The sequence below is a fragment of the Monodelphis domestica genome, chromosome 3 (genome assembly GCF_027887165.1).
Source record: "Monodelphis domestica isolate mMonDom1 chromosome 3, mMonDom1.pri, whole genome shotgun sequence".
In the NCBI taxonomy this organism is placed as follows: Eukaryota; Metazoa; Chordata; class Mammalia; order Didelphimorphia; family Didelphidae; genus Monodelphis; species Monodelphis domestica.
This window is the reverse complement of record NC_077229.1, coordinates 178,052,973-178,070,679: the sequence shown is the minus strand read 5'-3', so window position 1 is coordinate 178,070,679 and position 17,707 is coordinate 178,052,973. Positions and strand designations below refer to the sequence as shown.

The 17,707-nt window shown below is 36.5% G+C and overlaps 1 protein-coding gene across 2 annotated transcripts in view; it reads right to left on the bottom strand.

The window, feature by feature from the left end:
• Positions 1 to 11,621, bottom strand: part of VIRMA (vir like m6A methyltransferase associated) — a 91,144-nt gene extending 79,523 nt beyond the window's left edge. Inside the window, exon 1 of one of the 2 annotated variants that reach the window (XM_056823310.1) lies at positions 11,471 to 11,621. In XM_056823310.1, the coding sequence (XP_056679288.1) occupies positions 11,471 to 11,533 (63 nt within the window). In that variant the 5' untranslated portion in view covers positions 11,534 to 11,621. The remainder of the gene's footprint in view (positions 1 to 11,470) is intronic. The other variant, XM_056823312.1, reaches the window with a different exon arrangement.
• Positions 11,622 to 17,707: the final 6,086 nt, after the last annotated feature.

The window sequence follows — 17,707 nt, the reverse complement described above, 5'->3', positions numbered from 1 at the left end:
AATTCCAGATCTTTAAAATTGATTCCTCTTTTGTTATGCCCAGCATCTAGATCAGAGAATCAAACAATCCTACTATGAATAATATAGAAATAAGTATTGAATGATAACCTAATGGAATTACTTGTCAGCTCCAGGAGGGGGAAGGGAACAGGGGAGGGAGAGAATATCAATCATGTAACCTTGGAAAAATACTTAAAAATAAATTAATTAAACAACCCTATTTATTGGTCTGTATGTGTTAATGGTGGAACAGGTTCTGTTCATGACTTGCCATTAGAAATACTGGCTTTTTCCCAAGAACTCAGACATCCTCTATATGGCCTCATACTCTGATTAAGGCAGATGCTATGCCCTACTGGTAGAAGGTTTATAATAGGCTCTGTATTATATAGTCTTTATTAAAAGAACTTTGCCTGATTTAAAATGCAAAGTCAGATTCTTATGCAGTTAAGGACTTAGGTTAACCACTCCAAAAGAATATCAAAGTAATAAACTGCTATTGAGTAAAATATTCATAAGTAGGAAAAAGAAAAATGATGAAGAATTTTGAATCTTGAACCTAAAGAGTCAAGTTATTTGGTCCTATTTTCCTTGTCACTTTTAGAACTTGTGAGTGGCCAAATGAAAATAGCATTTTTATCATTTTAATCTAATTTCTTGAATATTATTTAAATGGGCATAATTGACCATATCAATAATCAAACTAAAAGAAATCACATAATTATGTCAATAGATGCAGAAAAAGACTTCAACAAAATACAACACCTATTCCTATTGAAAACACCAGAAAGCATAGGAAATAAAAGGGCCTTTCCTTAAAATAATAAGTAGTATTTATTTAAAACCATCAGCAAGTATCATCTGTAATGGGGATAAGTTAGAAGCCTTCTCAATAAGATAAGGGAGAAGAAGCAAGGATACCCATTCTCACCACTATTATTTAATATTATACTAGAGAAATGCTAGCTGTAGCAATTAGAGAAGAAAAAGAAATTGAAGTTGGCAATGAGGAAACTAAACTATCACTCTTTGTGGATGATATGATGGTACATATTTAGTGAATATTAGAAAATTAACTAAAAATTTAGTTGGAAATAATAACTTTAGCAAAGTTGCAAGATGCAAAATAAACCCACATAAGTCATCAGCATTTCTATATATTTCTATCAAAAATCACCAACAAGAGTTAGAAAGAGAAACTCCATTTAAAATCATGCTGTATAATATAAAATATTTGAGAATCTATCTGTCAAGAAAAACACAGGAATATGAACATAATTACAAAATACTTTTTCACACAAATAAAACTAGATCTAAAGAACTGGAAAAACATTAATTGCTCATATGTAGAACAAACAATATTATAAAAATGACAATCCTATCTAAATCGGTTTACTTATTCAGTGCCATATCTATGAAACTACCAAAAAAAATATTTTATAAAACTAGAAAAAAAGCCCCCCACTTACCCATTACAGATGGGAAAGCTGGCTTTTACTCAGGCTTTTACTTTTGTCCTTTCATTGATTTTACTTCAAATGATTATTAATAAATCTTGTTAAATATAAAACTTGGAGTTATTGGATATTAATTTAAATTTTACAGGGGTAAATGACCTCAGCAATTTTGTGTTTGATAAATCCAAAGATCTAGAGAAAGAATTGTTGGAGTAGAAATGCAGAAGAAAATATGATTTATCACTTGTTTATAGGGGTATATGATTTGGGGTTTTGGTATTATAAGATTACTCTTACAAAAATGATGGAAATGGGTTTTGAATGATAATACACGTATAACTCAGTTGAATTGCTTGTCGGAAGGAGACAACATGAATCATGTAACTTTGGAAATTTTAGGTGTAAATTTGTTACTGGAATAAAATCAAGGAAAAAAATAAATTATTTAAATGGAATTGGACTTTTACATTCATTTTTCCTATGATTTGTGGGGGTGGTTTACAACTGAAGATGAAGATTTTTTTATTTAATTAATTGCTTGCTCAGGTGACTAGGGAAGACTTTGTCCATTTCAAAATGGAAAAGATTCCCCAAAAACACAGTATAGTATGCTGATAATAATATGTACATATGACTTTTAGGCTCAGGAATTAAATAAATAGGTCTTAATTGCAATGAGGTTGAAATTGGAGTTGAGGAGAGTAGACTCATAAGGAACTAATCCTAAAACACATACTGAGATTTTAAATGTCAAGCTTTATTTTCTTCCCAGACCTCAAATGCTATCTTAACTCTATTTTTGAATATCATTAGCACTAGGAAGTTTTTCACTCATTCCTGTACCTCATAATGTATATTTCAAATGAATTACAGAAATTTAATCTTGTAGCTATCCCAGCATTCAAACAGTAGAGAAAAATCAAGCTCTTTTTTTTCCCCCCAGGACAACAGCTTGTATGTTTTCATCCTTTCCCAGCAGATACTGCTAAATCTAAGATGAGTCAAGATTTCTTCTACTTAATTATTGCATTTCCTGTGTATTAGGGAAAATGGAGGGGGGAGGATATTTTTCAGAATTGTTTTAAAAAGACAATGAATTATCAAATTAATTTCCTCCTCAGTCCAAAAAAAAAAAGTACAATTTACCAAATGGGAAAAAAATAGAAGAAAATAATTCCTTAAAAGATTCAAATAACTGGAAGCTAATGACTCCATTAGACATCAAGAAACAATAAAACTAAGTCAAAAGAATGGAAAAATAGAAAAAATGTGAAATGTCATAAAAAAAAACTACTGATCTGGAAAACAAAGTTCGGAGAAATAATTTTAAAATTATTGGAATACATAAAAGTGATAATTAAAAAGCCTAGATATCATGGTTTGAGAAATTATTAAGGAAAATTGAAATAGAATAGAGTGAAATAGTATTTGAAAGAATTCATCAATCACAAAATAAAAATTCCCAGGAAGAAAATTCCAGAGCTCCCAAGTCAAGGAGAAAATATTACAAATAGCCAGAAAGAAACAATTAAAATTTGTGGAGTTACTGTCAGGATCATACAAGATTTAGCAGTTTCCATGTTAAAGGAACATAGGAAATGGAATATGATATTCCAGAAGGCAAAGGAGCTAAGATTACAAACTACTTGGCAAAACTAATTATGCTTCTTCAAGAGAAAAATGGATAATTAATGAAACAGAGGACTTTCAAGCATTCCTGATGAAAAGACAGAACTGAATAGAAAATTTCACCTTCAAATACAAAAATCAAGAAAAGCATACATAAAAAGGTAAACATGAAAGTTATCATAAGACTCAAATTTAAACTATTTACAGGCCTACATAGGAACAAGATACATATATCGCCTAAGTACTTTTTCATTATTAGAGTAATTAGAAGTCTATTTACATTCCTATATGGGAAGATGATACAAGTAACTTCTGAGAACTTTTTCATGATTAGCAGTTAGAAGGAGTCTACATAGACAGAGGGCATGAATGTGGGTCAATTCTGTTGGAATGATCTCAAAAAAGGGGGGGAGCACAAAAAAGAGGAATGCATTATAAGACAGGGGAAGGGAGAGAGAATATGAAGTAATATTTCTCATAGAAAAGAGACATTCAAGAAAGCTTTTTATAATGGAGGGGAAAATGGGAGTGGGGCAGCAAATCTTGAACCTCACTCTCATCATAACTGGTTCAAAGGGAAGAATACCTACAGGTATCCCTTCCATGTATCACTGGGGTTAGGGGACACAACACCTTTGTGATCTGGAAAATCTGTGTAAAATTTTTTGGCCCTCCCTTCGTATCAGATAAAAAAGTCTGAATTTTTCTCTAATGGAGGTGTTTATAGTATCTTACTGTAAAAAATCTGGGTTAAGTATTTGGTCAATGTAAACATATTTCTACATTTCAAGCCTTTATAAGTCTGGCTTTCTTACTCTTTTTGCAAATGTTAATGTTTTAATTATTTTAAGTTTAAAAAAGAAATGATGTATATTTATGGCATTAAAAGATAAAATGTTTATATTATATAAAGACTATACATATATTTTATGCATTCCTGAGTTTCTAAACTTTTTCTGTGTCTTTCTGCTGGCCTTCACATGTCATCTGCAGCTCCCCAAAAAAAGTTCTTATGCTGACTCATGATATAACAAAATGAGATGGAAAGAGTCACAATGGGGAAGGGAGACATGTATACAATAAAATTGGGTATAGAAATCTATCCTACTTGATAGGGAGGAGGGGAAGAGGATAAAAAATTTGGGGATGCAGGATGATAAAAGGACATATTAAAGGAGGCAATAGTCAGGAGCAAAATTGACTTTTGAAGGGAACAAGGATAAAAAAGGAGCAGTATGAATAGAAGAAATAAAATGAAGAAAAATACATAGTAAATAATCAGAATTGTGAAATGTGAATGGGATGAGCTTACCCATGAAATGGAAATGGATAGAATGGATTAGAAACCAGACTTCAATCAACAATGTGTTATTTATATATTTAGAAGAGGCATGTTTCAAACAGAAAGACACACAGGGAGTTAAAATAAAGGGCAGGAGTATGACTATTATGCTTTAGTGAAGGGCAGGGATAGCAATCATTATCTCAAACAAAGCAAAAATAGGTATAATTAGAAGAGATCATCAAGGAAACTATATTCTACAAAAGGTACCATGAATAATGGACTAACATCAAAATTTTTTATAGGAAGTTTCTCTGATAAGGGGTCTCATTTTTCAATATAATATATGGAGAACCAAGTCAAATTTCTGAAAATAAGAGTAATTCCTATGATGAAAGGAAATAAACAGGCAGTTTTCAGAAATCAAAGCAATCTAGAGACATATGAAAAACTGCCCTAAGTCACTACTGATTTTCAAATTAATACAAATTAAAAATAATCTGAGATATACCACCTCATTTCTATTAGAAATAACAAATACTGGAGATGATAGAAAATAGGTACACTAATAAACTGTTGGTGGAGTTGTAAACTGGTTCAACCATTCTAAAGAACAATTTGGAACTATGACCAAAGGGCAATAAAACTGCTTACTCTTCGATCCAGCAATATCACCATTATGTCTATATTCCAAAGAGATCAAAGAAAAAGGAAAAATACCTACCTATATGTACAAAAATATTTATAGCGGCTCTTTTTGTGGTAGCAAAATATTGGAATTCAAGAGGATGCTCAATCAGGGAATGGCTAAACAAGCTGTAGCCTGACTGCAATGGAATACTACTGTACTATAGGAAATAACAATAGAGATGGTTTCAGGAAAACCACGGCCGAACAGCCAGGTAGCACAGTAAATAATGCCAGACCTAGACTCCAGAAGACCTGGGTTCAAATGTTGACTCAGATGCTTCCTATCTGTGTGATTCTGGGCAAGTCATTTAAACTAACTGCCTAGTCTTGCCACTCTTTTGTCTTAGAACTGATAAGAACAGAAGTTTAAAAAAAAAAAACCCTATCCCAAAGAGATCAGAAAAAAACATAGCAAGACCAATTTGATTGATGAAAAGTGAACTGAGAACAAGGGGATCATTGTGCACAATAACAACAATGTTGTAATGATGATCAATTGTAAAAGACTTGGCTACTCTGATTAGTAGTACAATGATACAAGATAAATTCCAAAGGACTCATAATGAAAAAATGGGAGTTTGGGGATATGGTTACAAATGGCTTTCACACATGACTGGCACAGAGTAAGCATTTAAAAAATGCTTGTTGACTACTTTCCACAATGCCTGGACTATTGACAGCAACACAACCAACAACGCACCAGTTTACAGTTTGCTGAATGATGTATGCTGATGAGCCTCCAGAGCCTCGGAGGGCCTGTGTCCAGCCTGGGCAAGAGTGGAAAGGCTGTCATATGTGTTCTCGGGAGAAGCATCAGGGTCAAGGGGGCGAAATTTGGATGGGGTAATAGAAAGCCTTAGGAAGGATGAGAGAAATTATAACCTCTGAGTGCAAAATTGAAGTATAATTTTCTCACTTTTTCTTGTTGTTTTTTTAATATTGCCAATATGGAAACATGCTTTGCATGATTCCACATGAATAACTGATATGCTATTTGCCTTCTCAGTGGATGGGGGAAGAATGCAAGAGGGACAGAATTTGGAACTCAAAATTTAAAAAGAAAAATAAATGCTAAAAATAAATAATTTTTTGAAAAGAGAAAATAGCTCTCAGCAAACTAGAAAGCAGTCGGAGGAAAGTATAGATTTAGAAAAACATCTCACACCAAAAGTAGGCAATAATGTGTGCAAATCTTTTGATCCAACAGTAATACTATTAGGAATATACGCCTGAAACACTTTAAAAAAAAAAAAAGAATTGGGAACAAAGTAGGTACCCTTCTATTGGGAAAATCTACTTAACAAGTAAGCATATGAAGGTAACAATATTTTTGCATAACAAGAAATGACAAGTATGACAGATTTAGAGCAACCTGGGAAGATCTCCATGAACTTTATGAAGTGAAATAAGCAGCTCAGGAAAAACACTCACACAACAACAATTTTTTTAATTTCTAAAAGATTTCACAACTTATCAAGAAACTTCAAAAAATAAAATAAAATGATGGAGGTCCATTCCAGTTCTAAATTTATGGTGCTATAATTTCTCACCCACATCCATAAGTCCTAGTTATTCCTTCAAAATGATTCTCGATTCTGTCCTTTCTATTTCCACTGTCACTTGTTGAGTCCCTATTCTACTTATCACACTACCAACCGCAACAGTCTCCTAAATGGTATGCTTCAGGTGTCTTACTAACAAATGATAATATTCCTAGAGTTTCCCTTTCACTTTGGAAGTTACCTGTTGAAAGATTATTTCTCTCTCCATTACCTGAAGGTCACTGAGTAAATTCAGGTATAGATAAGGCCTAAGAAAAAGGAAGTTAAAAGAATCAAGGAAGCAGCAAGACAGGAAACGGATTCCACAGGCACTGCTTTTCTGGGAGATCCAGGCAAAATTAAGAAACTATGGTTGGTTCCTTAGATGTGACTTGTGAGAGCTAATGGGCGGAGAAAACAGCTTATAAGGGGAGACCCAGGAGCCTGTGTAAGGTCTTCTAGCTATATCATGGAGAGCTAGGAACCCTTATTGGAGGTTAGCTTCAATCCATCATGACAGCCAATAGATTAGAAAACTAAGTACCTCTCTAACTCTTTCCTACCTTTCCCTCTTTACTATTACTACTTTGATTTAATTAAGTTATTAAGCTACTATCAGCCTCACAATTTTAGTCATTATAGTAACAAAGATGAATCATTTCGCTTGCCCGCTCAAAAACCTCCTTCAATGACTTTCCCAAGACCTGAAGAACCACTTTCTTAGAATGAAATTCAAAAACATTCATCATCAAGCCTCAATACTCAATCCAACTATCTCTCACTTTTCATAAAAAGTTGAGGTATTATAGCTACTTATATGTCACATCATACTAAGACGACTGTAAAATCAATGAAAGAATGTAGCATCTTTCACTTATTCTATCTTCCCTATCACCTATCATATAGTAGGTGCTTAACAAAGGTTTGACAAACTGTTCTACGTGAACTCTCAGTTCTAGACCAAACTGCTCTAGTTACCAGCACTAAAACAAAGAGAATGATGCTCTTCTGGGTAAACAAGTAATACTCATACTTCAAGATCCTGCCCAAGTACCACCTGTTCCATAAAGCCTTCTTTGATCATTCCACTTCAATGGTCTCTCCTTTCTCTAAATTCCTTCAGCATTATAATGGAAAAAAAAATTGTACTTGAAGTAAACATGGAGTCCTCAGCTATGATATTCTAGACAAATCATAAAACCTCTTGACACTCTATTTCCTCACCTCCAAAATGGGAACAGACATTACCTACATTGTGTCTATTACAAAGTTACAGTGAAGACCATCTCTCCCCACTACAGTCCTTTAGTAAAAGATACTTAATAAATGCTAGCTTAGAGGGCACCTAGGTGGCTCAGTGGATTGAGAGTCAGGCCTAGATGGGAGATCCAGGGTTCAACTATGACCTCAGACACTTCCTAGCTGTGTGACCCTGGGCAAGACACAACCCCTATTGCCTAGGCCTTACACCACTCTTCTGCATTATAACCAATACACAATATTGATTCTAAGATGAAAGATAAGGGTTTAAAATAAATAAATTTTAAAAATAATAAATGCTAACTCATTCAAAAGTAATATATTAAATAAGCTACTATTTTATTGATACTTAATCACAGACACTTTTATTGATACTTAATCACAATTAAAGGCAATGTGATATAAATGGAAGTTTTGGAAGAAGAATCCAAAAACCTAGGATTTCTTGTCCTGTCAACATGCTGTATAATCTTGGGAAAGTTATTTCCCTTTCTCTAGGCCTCAATTTCAATTTTTATTAAATGAGTATGGATTACATCAATGATGAGAAATTCATTTTTACTTTAAAAAATCATGTAGAAGTTAGGATAGCAATTGTACTACTAGTGAAATACAAGACAAAAAGTTCCTTTGGATGCAATAATGCTTTTAAATGAACTGATATTTTATTCTATTCATATCAATAACAGCTCTATATATTTGAAAATAGCAATATATATAAATTCAACTTATTTTTTATTTAATCTATTATATGTTTTCTTATTTATTATCGACACACTGCATATTTTATTGGTGCTAAAAAAGGAAAATTATAATTATAGACACACAGAATTGAGAAAAAAAGGGGCTCTTTCAGTTCAACCCAATACACAAAAGTAATTACCCACTATAACATAGCCAAGTGGTCTTCCAGTCTCTGCTTGAAGACTTCCAAGAAGGGAAACTCTACCATTTCTTGAGGCAGTCAATTCTATTACTAAACAGTTCTAATTGTTAAAGTTGTTGGTTTTTTTTTACATCAAGCCTAAATTTGCCTCTCTGCAACCTCCATAAATCACTACTGGCTCCATTGTCTAGAGCCAAACACATTAAATTTAATTTTCTTCTACAGAATATCACTTCAAAATATTTTAACACAATTATCATGTCCCTCTTGAATTTTCATTTCTTTGGGCTAAACATTGCCAGTTTCTGCAAACAACCCTCAATGGCATGCACTCAAGGTCCCTCCCTATTCTGGTTGCCCTCCTTTGGGCACTCTCCATCTTATCAATGATCTTCTTAAATGTAGTACCCAGAATGGAATGCAATACTTTAAAGGAAGTCTGATGAGGACAGAACACAATGGTACTATCAACTCTATTCTTGTTAGATAGCTATGCATCACTTAATGGAATCCAAGATCATTTTAGCTTCTTTGTTGCTACATCACAATGCTGAATCATATTAAGTTTGCACCCTATAAAATCCTCAGTTCTCTTTCAGAACAAATGCTTTCTAACTATACCTCCAATAACTATAACTTGATTATTTGGGTACCTATTGCAAATCTTTACATTTATTCCACTGAACTTCATCCAATCCAAAGCTCAGGCAAGCCAAAAACCTTCTGCATCTTGCCATCCATTGTACTAGCTACCCCACCCAGATTTGTGTCATCTTCAAAATTGATGAACATGGGGCAGCTGGGTGGCTCAGTTGATTGAGAGCCAGGCCTAGAGATGGGAGGTCCTAGGTTCAAATCTGGTCTCAGACACTTCCCAACTGTGTGACCCTGGGCAAGTCACTTGACCCCCATTGCCTAGTCCTTACCACTCTTCTGCCTTGGAGCCAATACACAGTATTGTATTCCAAGGCAGAAGGTAAGAGTTTAAAAAAATTTTTTTTTATTTAAAAAAGAATTGATGAACATTCCATCTATTCCTTTATCTAAGCTATTAATGACAGTTGACAAACATATGTACTGGGGTCCTCTTGCACTAACTGCTCCAAAGCCCCTAGAATACAGGGAACACACTGAGTAATCTTTAATGTCCCTTTCAGTCCTAACATTCTATACTTTGGGTGTGTCATTAAGATTTTTTTTAATTTCTTCCCAACAATTCTTAAATTCCCTGAGGAATAGTCAAATGTTATGTATTTTTTTTTTTAATTAAAACCCTTACCTTCCATCTTGGAGTCAATACTGTGTATTGGTTCCAATGCAGAAGAGTGGTAAGGGCTAGGCAATGGGGGTTAAGTGACTTGCTCAGGGTCACATAGCTGGGAAGCGTCTGAGGCCAAATTTGAACCCAGGACCTCCCATCTCTGGGCCTGACTTTCAAACTACTGAGCTACCTAGCTGCCCGTGTATTTCTATTACTCATAACACTTAAAACTCTGTCCACAATATTCAATAAGTATGTTTTATAGTCTTCCATTTCCTACAAAATGTCATTACTAAACTGACCAACACCCCCATCAATGGGGGAACCTGTTGTTTTTTCTTTTGTGTCTTTTTAATAATAATAACGAATTTGTGCTGCTTCTTTCATAATTCCTACAAAGTCCAGGAGCAAAGCACCTTGCAAGCAGTAGATTTTCTATATAAATTTGCTGAATAAACTACCCTGCCTGAAAGGCAATGTAATCAACGGTATCCTCTGCAAAGCTTCACTGATATTATTAGTCGGTTTTGCAACCACAAAAATAAAAAAAAGAGCAAAGATCACGGTCCTACAGTAAATGTTATCATTTAGCCTGCTTAGCAAGGTGTTCTAAGACATGAGGAAACTGCAAAAATTTAGCTTATGTACTGCTGGACAAGTTAATTAGATTGTTCTGGATATCCAAAAGTAACTTCTGAGAGCAAAAGAAGGGCCAGAGGAAAGTTACTTCTACTCAGGTCAACAGCGATTCCCCAATGAACTTCCTCTGAACTCCATTCTCTTCCAAATCTTCTAAAACGTCCCCCTCTCTGAGAACTCGCAACAAAAAAAGATGCTTAAGTATTATGGATCGACAACAGGTTCAAAAAGGACAACTTGCTCAATTCCCACAGTAGAATGTTTATTAGTAACTAGACTCCCCACCTTCCGCCAGAAGGAAAAAAGGAGTTGGCGTTAGGGAGGGAGTAAATTAAACGGTCAAACAAGGGTCCAACAAGTCAGATGCATCAACTCGAACTCCCGTTCTCTACTCCAATTAAAGTGCTTTCCCTGACCTCTCAAGGACACGGTCAGGGGAGACCCCAGGGGGTCCCGGTCATTCATTCCTCTGGTTTACCCTCCGTTCGCTGTAGGCCTAGAAGTGACCTCAAAAACAGAGGAAAGGAAAAGAAAGGGGGGAGAGAGAAGACAGCCCCGCGACTGGGTTATCCACCTCTCCCCTGAGCCTACATCCCTTTCCCGGGGGTGCAGAAGGCGCTCCTCCACCCACTTACACCCCCCCCCCCCACAACGGGAAGCCAAGGCCAGAGCCGCGACCGCCTCCGTTCTCCATCCGCATAGCGACCGCCCCACCCCAGAGGAAGAGATGGGAAAGGGCAAGGGGGCCCCCAAGCCAACCCATTGCGTTCCCAGAAGGGTCCCTGGGGCCAGGGGAAGAGGCTAAGCTAAACCTAACCTCATTACCTCAGCGCTGGGGTGCTTGAAAGTGTCTAAAAATAGCAGCTCCATCGCCGAGTCCACCGCCATGTTTGCCGCGGGCGGGGGCAGGGGCAGAACTTCCGGGGTAACGCAGCGACCGCGGCAGCGCAGCAGCCTCAGGGAGCAGTACTTCCGTTGTCCAGCGCGCCTGCGCTGGTCTCTAACACCTTCTCGGCCTCCCCGTTATCCGTAGGCCCGTTCTCCTACACTACTTTTGCTGCCTCCTCCCCCAACTTCTGGCCTCCGCCGAGGAGAGCCGCTAGAGCGTAGGGGAAGTGCTGTGCCCCCCTACCCCCAGGGGCCCTAAGAGAGGTTAGCGTACGGTTTCCCTTGGCTGTGCTGGGCCAAGTGCTGGGAGGGAGGCCGGTAAAAAGGAATCTGATCTCCCGGAGTCCCATGGTTGAAGGCGCGGCCTCCTCCGGAAGAAAATGAGTGTGACCGCCTCCCTTCGAGTAGGGCCCCTCTCCTGTTGGCCTGAAAAGGCCGGAGGTAACTCTTAGGGTTACCCCCTCCCCTGTACGAGCTGTGGGACCCCACCCGTCCCTCTAATCACCCTAAGCCCTACTTTCCCATCTAGGAAATTATTTTGGAGATGTCGACCTAGAAACTGCCCTTTCCCACTGGCCCAGTGACCCTTTTAGACGGATAGTGATCCAGGACCACTCTGTCTGCCCTATTCTTGAGAGTAGAATTTATAGTGAAATCCCAGGCCACAAAATGAAACAAAAATACATTTAAAAAAATTTTTTTAATGTTGGGGTGGATAATTATTGCCTCCCACTAACTGGGTAGCTGAGGGAGTTCTAAGTGCCTTGTAAACTTTGCACCACATAACTTAGTACCATCCTTCCCTTCTGGCCAGTTCCCCCAATCCAGACTTAAGGCTCTTAGGACTCATCAATATTCAATCCTCACACAGAAGACAATGAATCCTGGGCCCTTTTCTTCTGCACTCTCTTGGAGAGCCCATCAGCTTTAGTGAGTCAAATAAAACAAGGCACTAAGCAGGTAAGTGGTTCTCTGGAAGGAGAGATGAATTCACAAGTAATCCTGCCTAGACAGTTTTTACATGAAGAAATCAAAACTGTCAATAAACACATAAAAAGGTGTTCTAAATCCCTCCTAATTAGAGAAATGCAAATTAAAACAACTCTGAAGTACTGCCTTACACCTAGTAGACTAGCCAATATGACAAAAAGAAAAGTAATAAATGTTGGAGGGGATGTGACAAAATTGGGATGCTAATACACTGCTGGTGGAGTTGTGAATTGCACCAACCATTCTGGAGAGCAATTTGGAACTATGCCCAAAGGGCTTTAAAAGAATGTCTTACCTTTTAAGCCACCCATACTCCTTTTGGGTTTGTGCCCCCAAGAGATAAAAAGGGAAAAGTCTTGTACAAAAATATTCATAGCTGAGCTCTTTGTGGTGGCAAAAAATTGGAAAATGAGAGGGTGTCCATCGATTGGGGAATGGCTGAACAAATTGTGGTATCTGTTGGTGATGGAATATTATTGTTCTAAAGAAATGGAGGAATTCCATGTGAACTAGAATGACCTCCAGGAATTGATGTAGAGCGAAAGGAGTAGAACCAGGAGAACATTGTACACAGAGACTGATATATTGTGGCACAATCCAATGTAATGAACTTTTCTACTAGCAGCAACGCAATGACCCCGGACAATCCAGAGGAAATTATAAGAATGCTATCCATGTCTAGAGAAAGAACTGGGAGCAGAATTGCAGAAGAAAACATGATCACTCACGTAGTTCAATGGGGACAGGACTGGGGTTTTGATATTAAAAGATCACTCTACTGCAAATATGAATAACATTGAAAAAGGGTTTTGAACAAACATGATACAAACACGAACAAACATTTGATACATGTATAACCCAGTGGAATTGTTTGTCAGCTGGGGCAGGGGAAGAAGGAAGGGAAAGAACATGAACCATGTAACCATGGAAAATATTCTAAATTTTAAAAAATAAATTTAATTTTTCAAAGAGTTTTAAAAAAAGTAATCCTGCCTAGAATACCTATTAACTTGACTAAGGATGGGGAAACCAATTCATTTTTCAACCACAATTTTGTCAGATATAAAATGGTGAGGTTATTTTTAGGGTTGTAACCTAGTTAAATTAATTTGGTTGCCAGAGAAAATCCCAAATAAAATACCCAAGGAGACTTGGAAATTTATGGTGATTTTAATTAATATAGAAGGAAGGAATTAAGGAGAAGAGAGTATAGGATTTCTCCCACCTGGCCTGTGCCAGAGGGAGTTCAAAGACCTCCACCACAAGGTCTTTGAAGAAGATTAGAAGTTTTTCTAAGAGGATAGTGTTTAGAAGGTAAAGGAGAAAAGACACAGCCTAAACTCCAAGAGAGCTCAGTGAAGATGCCTCACCTAAACTAGGCTACTCAGCTTCTCCCAGTAGAAACTCGCGCCAAAACTGGACAATAGCTGCCACCATGCCAAGATGCTGAAACACTCAGCAAGCTGCCACCAGAGCCACCTCTCCGCTGAAAGAAGCCGCAAAAAGTGACACAAAATATATAAAGGGTTTTTACATCACTTTCCTGCATCTCACATGTACCAATGGTAGCTTGAGCTTGATTTGGGACAGCCCAGGAGTCTTGTCAGTTGTTTCCAATTTGTCATTTTCTAGCACATGTCTGTCATAGGCCATCCTCCTAAATACGTAATCCTTAAGTATGGGTGTAGATATTCCTGTTTTTGTTAGCCTAAGTAAGGTAGAGTAATCTAAAGTTCACAGAATGTAAATAATATCACTTACCACCTCACAAGTGATTGAGAGGATCAAATGTAAAGTGCTTTGCAAACCTTAAAACATGTAAAAGCCAGCTATTATTAATATTTTTGTGTAACTAATAAAAGGGAAAAGATAGTCCTTTCAAAAAGTTCATTTTGTAATGGTAGAAAAAACACAAAAGGAAGCTGAAAAGCAAGGGAAAGGTAGGTAACTCCCATGTACTTGTAGAAGCTTGGAGCTAGAAGTGGACCAACTGTGGCAGGCCTGAGCCCCTCTCCCAAATGGAAGAACTCATCAATGGAGTAAGGGAATAAGCAAAGGAGATGGATGTCACAGGGTGAAAAATTTCAGAGTCTGATGAATGATCTAAGGTGAGGAGACCCCAGGCAATGAGGGAAGTTCCAAAATGAAGTGGCCTCTGAAGAATGGTGACAAAAATAAGTCATACATGAATTGACACAATAGAAATGAGCAGAATCAGGAAAAATGTTATACACAACAGCAACATTATAACAATGATCAACTGTGAAAGATTTAGCTATTCTGATCAAGACAATGAGCCAAGAAATTCCTAAAGGATTTATGATATAAACTGCTATCTACCTACAGAGAGAGAGAACTGATGAAATCTGAGTACAGATTGAAGCATACTTTTTAGAACTTTCATTTTTCATGTTCTTTGTATTTTTTTCCAACATGTCTAATATGGAAATATGTTTTGCATGATTTCACATGTCTGATTGATACCATCTTGGTTGACTTCTCAAGGGATATAGGAGAGGCAGAGGGAAGGGTGACACTTTGAAGCTCAAAATAATTTTAATGAATGTTAATTTTTTATATGTAACTGGAAAATATTTAATGAAACAAATGAAAATATATTAAAAGACAAAAAAAACTCCAAAAGTCAGAAGTAGAGCAAGGAGGATAAATAATAACTGCTCCCATTTATATACTACAACACATGTTACAAATATCTCATTTTATCCTAAGAATAAACCTAGGAAATAAGTGTTTTTATCATCATCCAAAAAAAAGAAGGAAGTAAGCCTAGCAGTATTAGATCTCAAAAAAAAAAAATTCTATAATCAAAACAATTTGTTACTGGGTAAGAAATAGAGAAAAGGCAGCTAGAAGACTGAGTAAATAGAGTACTAGACCTGGAGCCAGGAGGGTCTGAGTTCAAATCCAGCCACAGACACTATATGACCTACAGCAAGTCACTTAACTTCTTTTTACCTTAATTCACTGGAAAATAAAATGGCAAATCCAAAATCTTTCCCAAGAAAATATCCTATAATTTGATAAAAACTGCTGGGAAAATTGGAAGACAGTAGGGGAGAGATTAGGGTTGGATCAACATCCCACATCCTACCCCATGATAAACTCAGAATGGGTGAATGTCTTAAATATAAGGAAGGAAATTATAAGTAAATTAGGTGAACACAGAATACTATATATGTCAGATCTTTGGGAAAGGAAAGATTTTAATACAAATCAAGAGATAGAAAAAAATCAAAATGTAAAATAAATAATTTTGATTACATCAAATTAAAAAGGTCTTGTACAAACAAAACCAATGCAACAAAAATTAGAAGGGAAACAATCTTCATAACAAAAACCTCTGACAAAGGTCTAATTACTCAAATTTATAAAGAGCTAAATCAATTGTAAAAAAAAAAAGCCATTCTCCAATTGATAAATGGGCAAGGGACATGAATAGGCAATTTTCAGTTTAAAGAAATCAAAACTATTAATAAGCACATGAAAAAATGTTCTACATCTCTCATAATCAGAGAGATGCAAACCAAAACAACTCTGAGGTATCACCTCACACCTAGCAGGTTGGCTAACATGACAGCAATGGAAAGTAATGAATGCTGGAGGGGATGTAGAAAAGTAGGGACATTAATGCATTACTGGTAGAGTTGTGAATTGATCCAACCATTCTGGAGGGCAATTTGGAACTATGCCCAAAGGGCACTAAAAGACTGTCTGCCCTTTGATGCAGTCATAGCACTGCTGGGTTTGTACCCCAAAGAGACAATAAGGAAAAAGACTTGTACAAGAATATTCATAGCTGAGCTCTTTGTGGTGGCAAAAAATTGAAAAATGAGGGGATGCCCTCTATTGGGGAATGGCTGAACAAATTGTAGCATATGTTGGTGATGGAATACTATTGTGCTCAAAGGAATAATAAACCGAAGGAATTCCATGGGAACTGGAATGACCTCCAGGAATTGATGCAGAGTGAAAGGAGCAGAGCCAGGAAAACAATGCACAGAGATGGATATACTGTGGTACAATTGAATGTAATGGACTTCTCCATTAGTGGCAATGCAGTGATCCTGAACAACTTGGAGGGATCAATGAGAAAGAACACTATCCACATTCAGAGGAAAAACTGTTGGAGTAGAAACACAGAAGAAAAACAATTGCTTGATTACATGGGTCAAGGGGATATGATTGGGGATATAGACTCTAAATGAACATCCTACTGCAAACATCAACAACATGGAAATAGGTTTTCATCAAGGACACATGTAATACCCAGTGGAATTGCGTGTCAGCTAATGGAAGGGGGGGGGAGGGAAGGAATATGATTCTTGTTACCAAGGAATAATGTTCTAAATTGACGTCATTAATTAATTGTTAAGAAAAATAATTAAATATTACAGAAAAACCTGAAAAGATCTATACAAACTGATGCAAAGTGAAGGGAGTAGAAACAGAAGAACAATCTACACAGTAACAGTAACATTATCAAGAAAATCAACTTTGAAAGACTTAGTAACTCCAAATAGCACAATGACCAACCAGAATTAGAAACAATTCAGGATAAAACATGTTGTCAAAGAGAGAGAACTAATAGTCTCAATAGCCAAGACAGATTGCTTAACTATACATATTTCTAATAGGCTTCATATTTCTTACATTCTCAATGGGCTGGGGGGGCTTAGGGGAAGGGAAATAGAATTTTTAACTGAAAAAAAATTTTAAGTGTTTTTTAAAATTTTTTCCATTAAAAAATAAAGTTATTAGAAGAATTTCAATTTTATCATGTCTTTCTAAATAGTCCCAAAATTATTTCACATAGTCAATTTAATTTAGGGAATGTTTGAAGAAAAGAACAATATAAGAAAAAACTAAAATAATCTTGGAATATGGAAGAGACTCTATTTGAAAACTTCCAATATGGGGTACCTACTATCTCCAAAGGCAAACCATTTCACTTTGAACAGCATTATTAGGAAAGTTATCCTTATCTTAAATCTAAACCTGACTATTTGCAATTGCTATTAGCCCTGCCTCCTGGATCTAAGCCTAATCTTCCTTCCACATTGCAACAACATAAAATCTTTAACAATGGTGTTCATGTTATTACTTCCTCCCCCGATTCTCTCTAGGCTAAATATCCTTAGTTCCTTCAACCAATCCCCATATGGC